The sequence below is a fragment of the Gymnoscopelus microlampas genome (assembly GCF_963454915.1).
Source record: "Gymnoscopelus microlampas genome assembly, chromosome: 9".
NCBI lineage: Eukaryota > Metazoa > Chordata > Actinopteri > Myctophiformes > Myctophidae > Gymnoscopelus > Gymnoscopelus microlampas.
The window spans coordinates 45,424,071-45,438,724 of record NC_139946.1 but is presented as its reverse complement, the minus strand read 5'-3'; the positions used below and the strand labels follow the sequence as shown (position 1 = coordinate 45,438,724).

The 14,654-nt window shown below is 40.5% G+C and overlaps 1 protein-coding gene across 2 annotated transcripts in view; it reads left to right on the top strand.

The window, feature by feature from the left end:
* The window catches only part of LOC311052002 (phosphatidylinositol 4,5-bisphosphate 3-kinase catalytic subunit alpha isoform-like), a 52,651-nt gene extending 41,981 nt beyond the window's left edge, over positions 1-10,670 (top strand). For both annotated transcript variants that reach the window (XM_084066750.1, XM_084066751.1), the window contains exons 19-26: positions 511-617; positions 4,286-4,407; positions 4,670-4,748; positions 4,865-5,035; positions 6,317-6,434; positions 7,508-7,659; positions 8,242-8,404; positions 10,229-10,670. In XM_084066750.1, the coding sequence (XP_083922876.1) occupies positions 511-617; positions 4,286-4,407; positions 4,670-4,748; positions 4,865-5,035; positions 6,317-6,434; positions 7,508-7,659; positions 8,242-8,404; positions 10,229-10,336 (1,020 nt within the window). In that variant the 3' untranslated portion in view covers positions 10,337-10,670. The remainder of the gene's footprint in view (positions 1-510; positions 618-4,285; positions 4,408-4,669; positions 4,749-4,864; positions 5,036-6,316; positions 6,435-7,507; positions 7,660-8,241; positions 8,405-10,228) is intronic.
* Positions 10,671-14,654: the final 3,984 nt, after the last annotated feature.

The window sequence follows — 14,654 nt, the reverse complement described above, 5'->3', positions numbered from 1 at the left end:
GCCAGGGCCTTAATTCATAATCTGTGGTCTTAACATGCATAATTCAGGATTTAACCTTTCACACACTTACTGTATATCATGTATATAATGCTCCTGTGCATTATGTCTATCACAGGAGTCACACATGCATGCATGTATGTATGTGCTGGTTCAAATTTCAACTGATTATCACGATTATTTCAGATCTAGAAGCAGATCTACAAGCTCACAATGAGCTTGAAGATCGGATATTATAAAAAAGAAAGTTACAACACCATTGTACAACAAAGTAAAAAAACAGGGTCAAGTAGTTAATCGATCTAATCAATTATATATTTTTTAAATACAAATTTTCCAGGACTTTTTCATGTTGATTTGTTGAAAAGCTTCTAGATTATTTCAGATTAAGTCGGTTATTGGTTCTAAATGTTGGTTTTGATATATTTTTGGTTAATTTCCCAGCGAATCTGGTTCTTTGTGCATACAGTATGTATATGTATAAATGCATGTGTGTGTGTGTGCGTTGTGAAGGTCCAGATGAGGTTTCTGGTGGACCAGATGAAGAGACCAGACTACATGGATGCTCTGCAGAGCTTCACGTCTCCCCTCAACCCGGCTCACCAACTAGGAAACCTACGGTTAGTAGGACTGTTGCTTTTTCTTTTCTTTTCTTTTTTCATCTCGAGAGAATGTCTCGAGTGGTTCTCGAGACATTTTCTTGTCAAGGACCCCCAAATGTATATGTATTTGCCCGCAGACGCACATCTGGCAGTGAAAAATAAAAATAGAATAAAACAAATATTTCTTTTTCTTTTTTTTTGTAATTTTCCGAGATTTTTCAAAAAGTACAAGTTGAACGAATGTGTTGTCGATCTACAAGCTCACAATGCGGACCCCCCTTCTCAAAATATTTGTTCCAGGGACCGCCCCAGAAGCAAGGATTTGAATTCAAAATGTTCGCTTTAAAAATATATATATTCAAAGATTTGCACAAATTTTCACTTTTTTTCAAAAATAGCAGATCTACAAGTTCATAGTGCAGCACTCGGTGCCACGATATGAGCTTGTATATATCTGCTATTTTTGAATAGCCCAACGAAATCTAAAAAATGACACAGATAAGTTCCCGGTCTTAATGGGTCTTAACACCCTCCTGTATTTGACAACACATGGCACACAGAGAACAGGAGATCAGAGCGAGTCTCACTAAACATCCTCAGCTGTTTGCAGGAGGCAGCGGTCAGGAGAGGTCATGTTAAATGTTCACATCTCAGAAGTCCTCCTCCTCATTTAAAACTATGAGTTCTCTTAAATCAGCGGTTCTCAAACCAGTGGTCCGGGGACCAAATGTATAATGACCAAATGTAATTGATTGGGTCCGCGGCCAAATGTATATCAATTTAGCGGTCCTTGGCATGAAAAAGGTTGAAATGAATAACACTTATTTGAAATCTCCTCGACCACAGTGACCAGGTACTGTATGACATGAAACACTAGTGCTGAGACGGGAATCAAACCCACAATGCGGAGGTTATGTCTGCCTTATGTGGGGATAAAACATGTTTTTTTTGTCAGGCCAGGTCCTAATCTGTCCTTTGTGAAACAGCCCGAAAAGAGCTCCCCACACTAGCACTCTGTTTGGAAAACAATGAACACAATAAATGTTAAATTACGTTTCGCTATTATCGTTCTAAAACGTGTGTTCCTGCTGTTTAACCAGTAGTAGAAATCGAAACCTCACTTTTATGAGACATCCGACACCATTGGGGTTTTACGGAAGATGTGTTCTATTGTTATTTTGACCAATTACAACTTAAAATCTGTTATTACTGTAGTGCAGTGTTTCACAAAGTGTGGGCTGTTGCCCCCTAGTGTGGTGCGACGGTACTGCAAGGGGGCGCGAGGTGAGCTGAGGTGATCAAAACAAAACAAATGATATTGGGGGAAAACATTGAATAATGGAATTTAAACCTCTCACTGATACTATTGGTGTGTTGACTGTGTATTGGCTCAAACTACAGCTGCTTGCTGTGTGGTTTATATAATGCTCTGGTCTAAATATGCTTGGATGGGGTTATTCACTACCACAATTGGGAGGACAAAAACAAACTGAGCATCGTAACGTAAGACATTTGGTGTGTGGACAGAAAAAGTGCAGAGCCAAACTCAGTTCCAGTGTATGACGGGCAATATCATGATGAATTAAAATCTCTGCGATATGATGATTGCGTTAATGAGCGTTTTTTATCACGAAACATTATTATACAGATCAATGTCCCATCCCTTACTACAGTGTTCATTTCGTCGACTAAAACTATGGCGAAAAATGTTCGTCGACTACCTTTTTTCACTGACAAAAACTAAATAAAAATGAAAATGAAAATCAGTTTGGTCTGTTTTGAGACCAATTTACAGAAACCCCCAGATATGCTGTGAAAGCCTGAGTGTTCAAACTGGGGTGTTTTTTTGGGATAGAAGAGAGGTAGGGGAGACCAAAAACACACAAAAAAGAAGGAAAAGTTCAAATTCATGGTGTAGTCCCTTTAAATCAGTCACTACGACACCATCAAGGCGCCGCCAGAATACATTTTAGTCAACTAAATCAACTGTAGATTTAGTCAACTAAAACTAGACACAAACTAAAACAGTTCAGGTGACTAAAATATGACTGGAATTGTATTCATATATCAAAATCTGAATTTGCTGTCAAAATCTAAATTTGCTGCCTTACTAGCCATCAGACCGCGTTTGATGCACTGATTTAAACTGTAGGCCATCTCGTTACATGCCGCAGCGATCTCTGTAAACAACTGTCCACTCCCTGCCTTTTATTTTTTTCTCTTTTTGGCGGATCCACACTGATCTCATATCGTCGTGGCGACTGAGACTTTAATCCAGGCTTCTGTCACTGTTGGTAAAGCTATCCCTGTCAGTTGTTCAGTGAGAGTAGAGGAAGGGTATTTGGACGCATTCGTGCCATAGTCGTAAATCCCCCCCAGACCGGTCCTGTCCTGTCCCACATATGAGCTGTCCTGTCACCAACTACTGTCTGAAGTGTTCAGTGAGTGTGAGGGCGGCTGAATAAATAAACAACAATTTATACAGTTATTTTGGGAGCTGTTGGCCCGAATCGATCATCCACCACACTGTCGGCCAGTATATCTCTGTGATCATTTAAACCTACTCAATCCGGGAATCTGTGTTGTTTTTAGATTTCTTGGAACAAAATGTTTTGAGATGCTGGGGTCCGTGGACAAATACATGTCATTTTGGGGGCGGTGCTTGATGTGAAAAGAGTTTGAGAACTGATATTATAGCAACATAAGTTTAACCCATTAAGACCTGGAACGCATCTGTGTCACTTTTTGATTTGAGCTAAAAAAGCATTATTTTACACTTTGGCTATTCATAGCAGATATACAAGCTCGTAGCGCGGCACCGAGTGCCGCGCTACGAGCTTGTACATCTGCTATTTTTGAAAAATCTTGAAAATGTGTGCAAATCTTTGAATATATATTGTTTTAAAGCGAACATTTTTAACTAACATCTTTGCTTCTGGGGGTCCCTGGAACAAAATATTTTGAGATGGGGGTCGGCGGCCAAATACATATCATTTTGGGGGTCCTTGACATGAAAACGTTTGAGCACCACTGATATAGAAATATACGTTTTTTCAGAATACTGTTGGGATTTAGAAGACATTTATAGAATCCCCAGAGCCAAAGATTTGAGGTAAAAATGTAAAAAATAGCCCAAAGTATAAAAATAATGATTATAGCAAAAAATCTAAAATGACACAGATGCGTTCCCCGATTGAATGCGTTAAGCATAGGCATACTGTGGCCTTGCATGTCTTCTATAATGTTTCTATTTACATTTGGGCTTAATGTTGGCTGGCTGAACAGCATGGGATTTCATTTCAACTATAAGAGCCACTGTCCTCGTGTCCTGTCTACATAATAATACATCACTCTCTACTGTATATGAAACCACTCTGGTCTACTGACCATTATATTTAACACGGCTGCTTCTGTTGCAGTCATATAATCTCTCAAGACAGATTCTGCTAGCACCACTGCCTTAAACGTGTAGTGTTGTTGTCAGTAAGGAGTTAGCAGCAAGTCACTTGACGTTGAATGACCCAGTCATATCATTGAGCTGGGGGACGGGGAAAAAATGCCCTTTTTCACAGCAGTGGCAGTTTCATTCATGTGTGTAACACGTCATGTTTTTGCGTACTGTGTGTGTGTGTGTGTGTGTGTGTGTGTGTGTGTGTGTGTGTGTGTGTGCGTGTGCGTGGGTGTAGGTTAGATGAATGTAGGATCATGTCTTCAGCCAAGCGGCCCCTGTGGCTGAACTGGGAGAACCCGGACATCATGTCTGAGCTGCTGTTTCAGAACAACGAGATCATCTTCAAGAACGGAGATGGTAACACACACACACACACACACACACACACACACACACACACACACACACACTCACACTCACACTCACACTCACACTCACACACAGACACACACACAACCTACCCCTCTCACACATACAATAAGCTCCCGCTCACGCTGTGTGTGTGTGTGTGTGTGTGTGTGTGTGTGTGTGTGTGTGTGTGTGTGTGTGTGTGTGTGTGTGTGTGTGTGTGTGTGTGTGTGTGTGTGTGTGTGTGTGTGTGTGTGTGTGTGTGTGGTAGACCTGCGTCAGGATATGCTGACTCTGCAGATCATCAGAATCATGGAGAACATTTGGCAGAACGCAGGACTTGACCTACGGTAAATATTACACACAGAGCTTGTAGATGTGCTATTTTTGAATAGCCCCAAAGAAATCTAAAACGACACAGATGCGTTCGCGGGTTTTAATGGGTTAATAATGCGTGTCCACGCAGGATGCTGCCCTACGGCTGCCTGTCGTTAGGAGACTGTGTGGGTCTCATCGAGGTGGTCCGGAGCTCTCACACCATCATGCAGATCCAGTGCAAAGGTGGCCTCAAGGGGGCGCTGCAGTTCAACTCCAACACCCTGCACCAGTGGCTCAAAGACAAGAACAAAGGAGAGATGTGAGTTTGGTGTTCTCTTTGTTTGTTCTCTGTTATTTAGTTGTTTTTTTTATAGCTCTGTCTCTGCTTTATTAAGTATTAAGTTGAACTAGGGCTGGGCCATGTGACTTAAAATCAATAGCACGATTATTTCAAACCTGTGCCTCGATTATGGTTAATTAACCAATATTAACTCATTCCCTGCCTTGAACGTCTAAAACGACTTCTGTCCCATAAGCCATGCCTGCCTTTAAAACATTTTTTTGTTTTTAAATTTGACCCAAAGACCAAGGAGATATGATTTTTCGAAGATCTAGACTCCCATCCACTTCCTTGTTAACTTTAAACTTAAACAATCTGTATCTCGGCTCCTGAAAAAAAAACGAAATCTAGTTCACAACAGGTTGCAGGCTTGTTGATCGGCTATTTTCACTATTTTGTTATGCCACAATTGTACAACAAAGTATACATCAGGGTTAAGTGTATACTAATCCATTTAGTTGATAATAAAAATAAATGGATAAAAATACATGTTTTAAAATGTGGTTAATTGCCCAAGCCCTAAGTCGAATTGTAAATATAAGAGCTCATTACAAATCACAAGCATATCATATCATCAGGGTTATCTCCTGGAATATTACCAAAACTGAACGTTGTACCTGTTGTCAACTTTGCCATCAATGCATTAAGACCGGGAACGCATCTGTGTCATTTCAAGATTTCTTTGGCCATTAAAAAATAGCAGATATACAAGCTCAGTGCAGCGCTATGAGCTTGTAGATCTGCTATTTTGTTTTAAATCGTGGAACAACATATTTTGAGATGGGGGTCCACAGCCAAATCATTTTGGGTGGTCCTTGACATGGGAAAGTTGGCGCACCACTGATATACAGTAGCAACATACTGTTAGGATTTAGAAAATACATTTAGATAGATATGTATTTGGCCACGGACCCCCATCTCAAAATGTGTTGTTCCAGGGACCCCCCAGAAGCAAAGATTTGTGTTACAAATGTTCCCTTAAAAAATATATGTTCAAAGATTTGCACACATTTTGAAGACTGTTCAAAAATAGCAGATCTACAAGCTCATAGCGCGGCACTCGGTGCCGCGCTATGAGCTTGTAGATCTGCTATTTTTTAATAGCCCAAAGAAATCTAAAATTACACTTTTAATACCACAGATCCCGGATTGAATGTGGTTAATTGTGGTTACATGTTTTAGAAGCTGTCTGTCTGCTTCTCTGCAGTCCATGTGTTACTATATGCCCGTATGAGAGCGTGTCCATGTGTGTTTGTACAGGTATGACATGGCTGTTGATCTGTTTACAAGGTCATGCGCTGGCTACTGTGTAGCTACATTTATCTTGGGCATAGGAGACAGACACAACAGTAACATCATGGTCAAGGATGATGGACAGGTTTGTCTCTCTACTTTACAAAAACACGCATTTTTTAAGCATTTCAGTTGAAATTCATCTAGTCTAGGATATTATTCAGTGTTTCTCCCGTTTGGTTTCCATTACTTTGTTAAAGGTAAGTTTTGGCGATATTAGATCCATATGTAATTTTGCCTCTTGTATGCCTGTAGTGTTTGGACCCGCGATAGAATCAAGCAGGATCAAGAGATAGTTGTTTGCTTGCGTGCAGTGGTGGAAAAAGTACTCAATGTTTTTACTTGAGTAAAAATACCAATACTGCAATATAGAAATACTCTGTTACAAGTAAAAGTCCGGAATTCAAAATTTACTTGAGTAAAAGTACAAAAGTATTGGTATGAAAATGTACTTAAAGTACCAAAAGTAGAAAGCACTCATTATGCCGAATGTCCTGTTTCACACGTTTTTAAATGTATGAAATGTATATGAAAATAGCAGATCTACAAGCTTACAATGCGTCGCATCGCGGCACATTGTGAGTGTCTAGATCGGCTATTTTCAAATGGCCGAAATGTATATAGGGCTGAAGTGGTTAATGTATGTTTTGTAATAATAACCAAAATCTACAAAGTAACTAGTAACTAAAGCTTTCAAATAATTGTAGAGGAGTAAAAGTACAGTATTTGCCTCTGAGATGTAGTGGAGTAGAAGTAAGTAAAAGTACTGAAAATTGGAAATAAGTAAAAATACCTCAAAATGTAATGAAATCGGAACTAATTTGATGTAACCCCCCTGTGGAGAGTTATACTGTGAATGTTATTTATTTAGCAACGTTCTAGCAAAATTAGCGCCCTGTCATTCCATCTAACAGCTAACTTTTGAGCCTGAATTCCCTGCAGGACCAAGTACTAAATAATGGTATAAAGAGGCACATTATGTTAAGTAAGTTAAGTTATCCATTAATGTTGCAGTCTTTGGAATAATGCTCTGCATTCTTGTCATTATTCTATGAGCAGTAGGTCATTTTCACCATAGATTAAAATGAGAATTGTCTTTTTTTTTTGTGCTGAGTATGGCTTCTCCTGCCCTCTTCATTCTTCTCCTCTCCTCTCCAGTTGTTCCATATAGACTTTGGTCATTTTCTGGACCACAAGAAGAAGAAGTTTGGCTACAAGAGAGAGAGAGTTCCCTTTGTATTAACACAAGACTTCCTCATTGTCATCAGCAAGGGAACCCAAGAGTGCACCAAGACCAGAGAGTTTGAGAGGTACGGTACATCGTTGCTGTCCGGCAGAAACCAGCGAACTCCATTTGCTAACCAGAAACCAGCTAACTCCAACCTCATTGTGAGCTTGGAGGTCCATTCAGCTGTTCTTATCAATGATGAACAAAACCTCCTAACTCCACTTTTTTTCATTTCCTGAAAAATGAACATTTTGGAGTTAGCTGGTTCCTGCCGGACCAGCTAGCTAGCTAGCTATAATATATCTAGAGGGCGCCCCCAGCTATTCATTTCAATTAAAGTATTTCACAGCACTTGAAGCACCCGGAAGAACGATCTACTTCCGCATTTTCCTTGATTTGAGCACCAAAGTTTGGTGCTGACCTGGTCCGTGGTTCTGCGGGCTTGGTCCTATAGTCTGCTGACGGTCTTCTTCCTGTGTGGAGATTCAGGAAGAAAGTTCCGGTCAGGTTGGATCTGAAGACACTGATCTTGTCTACAAACTTTTTCTTTTTCACACATTGTCATATTCTTTCATTTTCCCATATCATTCCCATTCTTCCATCACCCCTTCTCTCTCTCTATCTCTCTCTGTCTGTGTGTCTCTCTCTCTCTCTCTCTCTCTAGGTTTCAGGAGATGTGTTATAAAGCCTACCTGGCCATTCGGCAGCATGCTAACCTGTTCATTAACCTGTTCTCCATGATGCTGGGCTCGGGGATGCCAGAGCTGCAGTCGTTCGATGACATCGCCTACATTAGGAAAACTCTGGCCCTGGAGAAGACAGAGCAGGTGCTCAAGGCTTTTACTCTGCTCTTTTAGTTATACACACAGTGATGGAAGAAGCGCTCCAATTTTTCTAACGGGTCCATTTGGTTCCATTTTTACACTCTCAGAGTTAAATTAACATTGATTTTACAATATAAATTGGGGTCCCAGAGATAGAAATGCCATTAAATGGGGGTCTGTAGCCCTAATGCATGTCAAACTGGGGGGTCCTTGAAATTAAAATGGTTGAGAATCACTGCTAAGAGCTGTAAAAATCTTCTCTTATGGGGGTCCCTGGCATATCTTTTCAAATGGTGGTCCGCGGGCTAATAAGTGTCAATTTGGGGGTCCTTGACATGAAAAAGTTTGAGAACCACTGCTATATTCTACTCTGTTCTAGTCTCTCGTGAGCCAGACTGTTGCCTCCCACAATGTTCAATTGCTTCCAGTCATACAGTCTGGAGCACGGAAGCTCTGAAAATGATTAAGCGATAAAGCGGATGTGACGCCTCCTCCCCACTTCCGTTTCGTCTTTACAGTCGCGCAAATGTATCCTGATATAAATCCAAATCATTGAGGCATATATGTGACTGGGGCTAGAGAAATGCTCCTCAAGTTGGCCGTTTTTAAACAGTAGAAACAAAGAATATATATATATATATATATATATATATATATATATATATATATATATATTTGTTTTGTGATTTTCGTTTTTTTCCATATTAACAATGTTCGAATGTTGAAGACAGACAACCGTTTTAGAGTCATTAAATAGTTAAAATTATATCACAAACAAGGCTTACTTTGTGTGCATTTGTGTGTGTGTTTTGAGGGGGTGGAGATTAGCTTGCCTGCAGGCTCAACATTTGCATGAAAGGTGACGATTGGTGCAATGGCCCTATTGTCTCAGGTTTCACCCTTCAAGTTTCTATAGAGTTGTCAGCTGACTGAAAGGTGACAATGGGGGGGGGGTTAGAGGTGTGGTTAGGGGTTGAGTAAATTACCCATTGTTGACGCCCATTAACAGGCCCTGATTGTGTGAAATATTTGAAAGTTGTTTTCAGTGCTTTGAACATTCTGGTTAGACAAGATTCAAATGACCATAACTTCTTCAAATATTTTCCAATTTCAATAAGCAACACATTTGAAAGCTTGCATTCTCATAATCTGTAAAAAAAAATACAAAATGACTTGCGGCATAAAGCATTGTACCCAGTCACATATACGTAGCTTGCTGCTTAGCAGAAATGGGAATTCAAAAATAAAGATATTTTAAAATATATTTTTGTGAACGGAAATGACAAACAGATGGCACAGCTTCCTGCCTCGGATTTCGGGAGGTGTAGTTCCAGAATATATACAGCATTCGGAGATTGTGGAATAGCTTTCTGGCTATGCGAGAAAGACCTGGGACGCATCTGTGTCATTTTTTGATTTGACCTAAAAAGCATTATTTTACACTTTGGCTATTCAAAAATAGCAGATCTACAAGCTCATAGCGCGGCACCGAGTGCCGCGCTATGAGCTTGTAGATCTGCTATTTTTGAAAAAACGAGAAAATGTGTGCAAATTAATATATTTATATTCTTTTAAAGCGAACATTTTTAACACAAATCTTTGCTTCTGGGGGGTCCCTGGAACAAAATATTTTCAGATGGGGGTCCGCGGCCAAATACATATGATTTTGGGGGTCCTTGACATGAAAAAGTTTGAGCACCACTGATATAGAAACATACGTTTTTCAGAAAACTGTTGATTTTGAAGACATAAATAAGAATCGGCCTCAGGTCTTAATGGGTTAACTCTGTTCCGTTTCTTCTCTGTCCTTTGTCGTGTTTCACGCAGGAGGCGCTGGACTATTTTATGAAGCAGATGAACGATGCTCACCATGGAGGATGGACGACCAAGATGGACTGGATATTCCACACCATCAGGCAACACGCACTGAACTAACACACTCCATATACGCAGTAAAACAAAACACCTTACCCTTCATTTAACTCAGAAGTGTGTACAAAAATGGAAGTTTTTCCATTTTGTATACTAAGAATTTTTACTGTGGTAAACTCGGTTGCAGGAACTCACACACATACACACACCGATTCCACCGTTGAGTCTTGACTACTACCAACCACTGAGTATAAATCCTCTCCATGGATTCTTCAGTTTTCCTCTTCTGCTAATCCCCAGGATCTGGCAACCCCAGCAAGTTTTTCTTTGACAAGATTCTGACTTTAGTTTTTTTTTTAAACACAGCAGCTGTATTGATTTAGAACAGTGGTTCTCAAACTTTTGACCATAACTCTTGAGAGTGTACAAATGGAACCAAAAAATGCATTTGGTTCAATTTTTAAACTGTCAGAGTAACTGACCCGTGTGCGGGTCCATTTGGAACTTCCTCAAGGAACCCCGGAGGGTCCCCCGCCCCGGACCCCACTTTGAGAACCACTGGTTTAGAATAAAGATGATCATTTCCGTGCAATTTCTGGCGTTATTAACTTTGTGTTTGTACGGCTTCCATTCTGAAACACGTTCTTTTTCGCTTGATCCGGACCCAGGCGGACATGTTCATGGAGTCTCCGTTTCCTGTTGTATACGTTCTGCTGCGTCTTGTTGCCCTCGCCTGCAACGAGTGTTCAACATATCATCATCGCTTGTCGCGTGCATCATGAGCCCCGTCTCTTTTTTAACCATTCAAAGTAATGGTTAAGACTGAGATATTTAAAACATGATATTTTAAGCCCACCACTTTTGCTGCTAACTGGGGGAGAAAGTAAGACAGACAAACTGAACTGATGCAGAGTGTAAAAAGAAAGACCAACCTGCCTGGCGGGCTACACGTCGTCGTGTGGCCATTAGTAAGAGTCTTTTCACTGCACACTTTGCTGCACTTCTTTGCTGCACTATCACTGCACTGTGGCTCCACTCCAAGAGAGGAAGCGCATGGATTATTTATTCCGAATTTGTGCTTATCTCTGCTCAGCCCTCAGATGAATTGATCGCAAGGGAAGATCTGAACTAGTACCACAAAAAAAACAAATGTTCTTTTTTTTAAATATCGTATATACTGTACCTGTATAACATTCAAGATGCATGATCGAGGAGGACTTCTGTGTACAGTGTTCCTCCTTTTTCACGTCGAAGATGCCCTCAAAGCTGACCTGGTCTCAGCTCCACCCCCGCCCCATCTCCCTTGTTAACTCCAACCATTTCTGGAGAAACTGAAAACCATGTCAGTGTCTCCTCCTCTGCCTCTGTCAGCACTGCCCCCCGCAGGGACATGTTGGTGGTGCAGTTTTAAGCTCTCTAGTATGAACTCTTGGGTGATGAACCCCCAAAAAACAGCACTTAGAAATGCAGATTTATTATGATTTTTATAATTTTTATTTTCTTTAAAGAAGTGTATTTATTTATCTATTTTCATTGAGTTTGTACCAGGACAAGACCGTAACTCACCACCTCTTCTTCTTCTGCCTACCATCAGTACAACCGTACTCTTTCATTTCTTTCGTTTTTTGTGTTCATAAAATAGGAGCATTGGGCTGATAGCAGTTGGCCTCTTGGCTATGCACAGTAAAATCCTGAGGCTTAACCACTTTAACACTAGCTTCCCCATTCTGAGCGTGTCATAGTAGGCGAACATTCGGTGAAAATAGGAGGACATTAAGCGGGGGGGGGGGGCAGATCTATAAGCTCACAGTGCATCGCAACGCAAAACGCCTTGTGAGCTTGTAGATTGCCTATTTTCGAAAAAGAGATTTGGTGTAGAGGCAAAGAATCAGGGGACCAAGTATGGATCGCTGAGGGACCCCGGTCAACAAAGTATATTGTTTAAGTGGCTTAAATGAACACTAAAGGATTTTACTGTAGTCACCCTTCAGTTCATCAAGTGGACTGGTGGCTGGTCTAAGATCACTAGTCTATACCCCTGTCATTTCATTTCTCTTGATTTCCTTTTGGGCCTGCAAAAATGACACGAGTGAACTTACTCATTTTTAGATGTTTCATGAGTAATGGGACCTGTGTTCTCTAACCTCTGCCTGTCAGAATGCTGAGGGCCAGAGGAACGTCACGTCTTCCTGTCAATGAAATGCCTTGGTAAAACAACGCAACCCTCCATTTACAGTACACTGAAATTCCTTGCAATACTCCATAGGACTCTATACAACAATACTCCACAATACGTAGCTCTATCAACTTTGCTTCACTAATTACAGTAGTTGCAGCGTGTAAACCATGACATGCATGGCTATGGTGACACTTAAAGATCTTTTTTTCCCCAAACTAAATGGCGGAGAGCAGCGGTGGTGGAAAAAGTACTCAAAGTTTTTACTCAAGTAAAAGTATCAATACTGCAGTATAGAAATACTCTGTTACAATTAAAAGTCCGGAATTCAAAATGTACTTGAGTATTGGCAAAAAAGTACAAAAGTATTGGCATCATTACTTAAAGTACCAAAAGTAAAAGTACTCATTATGCAGAATACCCCATTTCAAGCTCTCAAATGTATAAAAAATATTTGAAAATAGCAGATCTACAAGCTCACAATGCGCCGCGCTGCGACGCATTGTGAGCTTGTAGATCGGCTATTTTCAAATGGCCGAAATGCATAGGGCTGAAGTGGTTAATGTATGTTTTGTAAAATAATAATTAAAATCTACAAAGTAGCAAGTAACTAAAGTTTTCAAATAAATGTAGTGGAGTAAAAGTGCAATATTTGGATCCGAGATGTAGTGGAGTAGAAGTAAAAGAAGAATTGGAAATACTCAAGTAAAGTACAAATACCTCAAAATTCGAAGTACAGTACAGTGCTTAAGTAAATGTACTTAGTTACTTTCCACCACTGGAGAGCAGCAAACTGCTGCTGAGCTTCTGCCACGTTAATCTGTTAGCATGACGCTGGCAGTGCATGCTGGGAAGTGAAACATCCCAGAGGCAGCGCCGTGTACGCGACACTCCAACCGTATTTAGTTTTTGGATTGTCGCGTGCGTTGCCTTGCAAACCAGCAGGGCGACTAGCGGCAACACATCACCTGTGAAACTAAAACATTCTTCAGTGTGTCGCTTCAGGGTTAATTACAGTACTGTATTTCTGTCCATATTCAGTTCATGTTGTTATTGGGCAGAATGACTTTTTAAATGGCGATTACATGAAGTGCACTGTTACATGATTATGAACATGACATGTTTTATCCAAAGCATTTCACACTGAGCCTGAAAGCCTGTTCGATTTGGAAACACATTTGTTGCCATCAAACTACATACTGTAGGAGCTAAAATAGAACCCCTAACCATATCAGTCCAAAGGCTGCAGCATACTCCGACCGACATACAAACTTCGTTTGGCTAGGTTAGGCGATAAGAATTCTTTCAGAAGTTCACTTTGGCAGTGCCTGTCAGAACCTTGTTTGGTAGCTCTTGCACCTACATGATTTTCTAACTAGCCGAACAAAGTTCTGACAGAGCGTTGTGTGTGATTTCTCAGACGCGCAATGTGCTCGTGGTTTTTTAATTGTATCTCCGCAGTCTGTCAGTAACGTACCATGTTTTGAAGAAAGGTTTGCGGCGGCCTCTAATCCCTCACTGTGCAGCTACAAATGTAATGTATTATATTATTGCTTCACTTTTTCTATAGAGCCTCCGTACCTGCCTTCTGTATTGTCCCTCGTTGCTCTTCCCAACTCGCACCACGGTTAGAAAATAAACACTCCATAATGCTAGTCTCGTCTTTGTCATTACACATAAATACATTACAACAAACACAACCAGATGGCAATTAATTAATGAAGAGAGATGGCACACACTTTGTCCACTGTGTGGCAAAATCTCCGTAGACAAATAATGTCAGAGATGGATATAAAACATAAATGGTGGAGATCCAGGTAGAATACTGAGGGTCGTCTAGCATTCAGAACTCAGCCTAGTTCTGAGGCAGTTTAAAGCACTTTAGTTCTCGACAAACTTTCTTCGCCTCAACAAGCCCTTCCGAAGCCAAAACAAAGTTTTTGTTCGTTTGCAGTATGTTGCAGTCTTAAGTGCCATGTTCTACCAACTGTAGCCAACAGGGGGGGTCGATTGTTGAATCTTCCCTATTGGAAACATTAGTATGTGTGTGTTTTATTTATCCTTTTCTTTTTCTTTTTCTTTTACATGTGAAACATGTGGGCTACTATAACTATTTAAATTCTTGCAAAACTGCTCCACAAATGAATCCCAAAAGCAACTGACATTCGGTATCTTTCCCCCCAGAATAAGCAAGCATTAACTCTA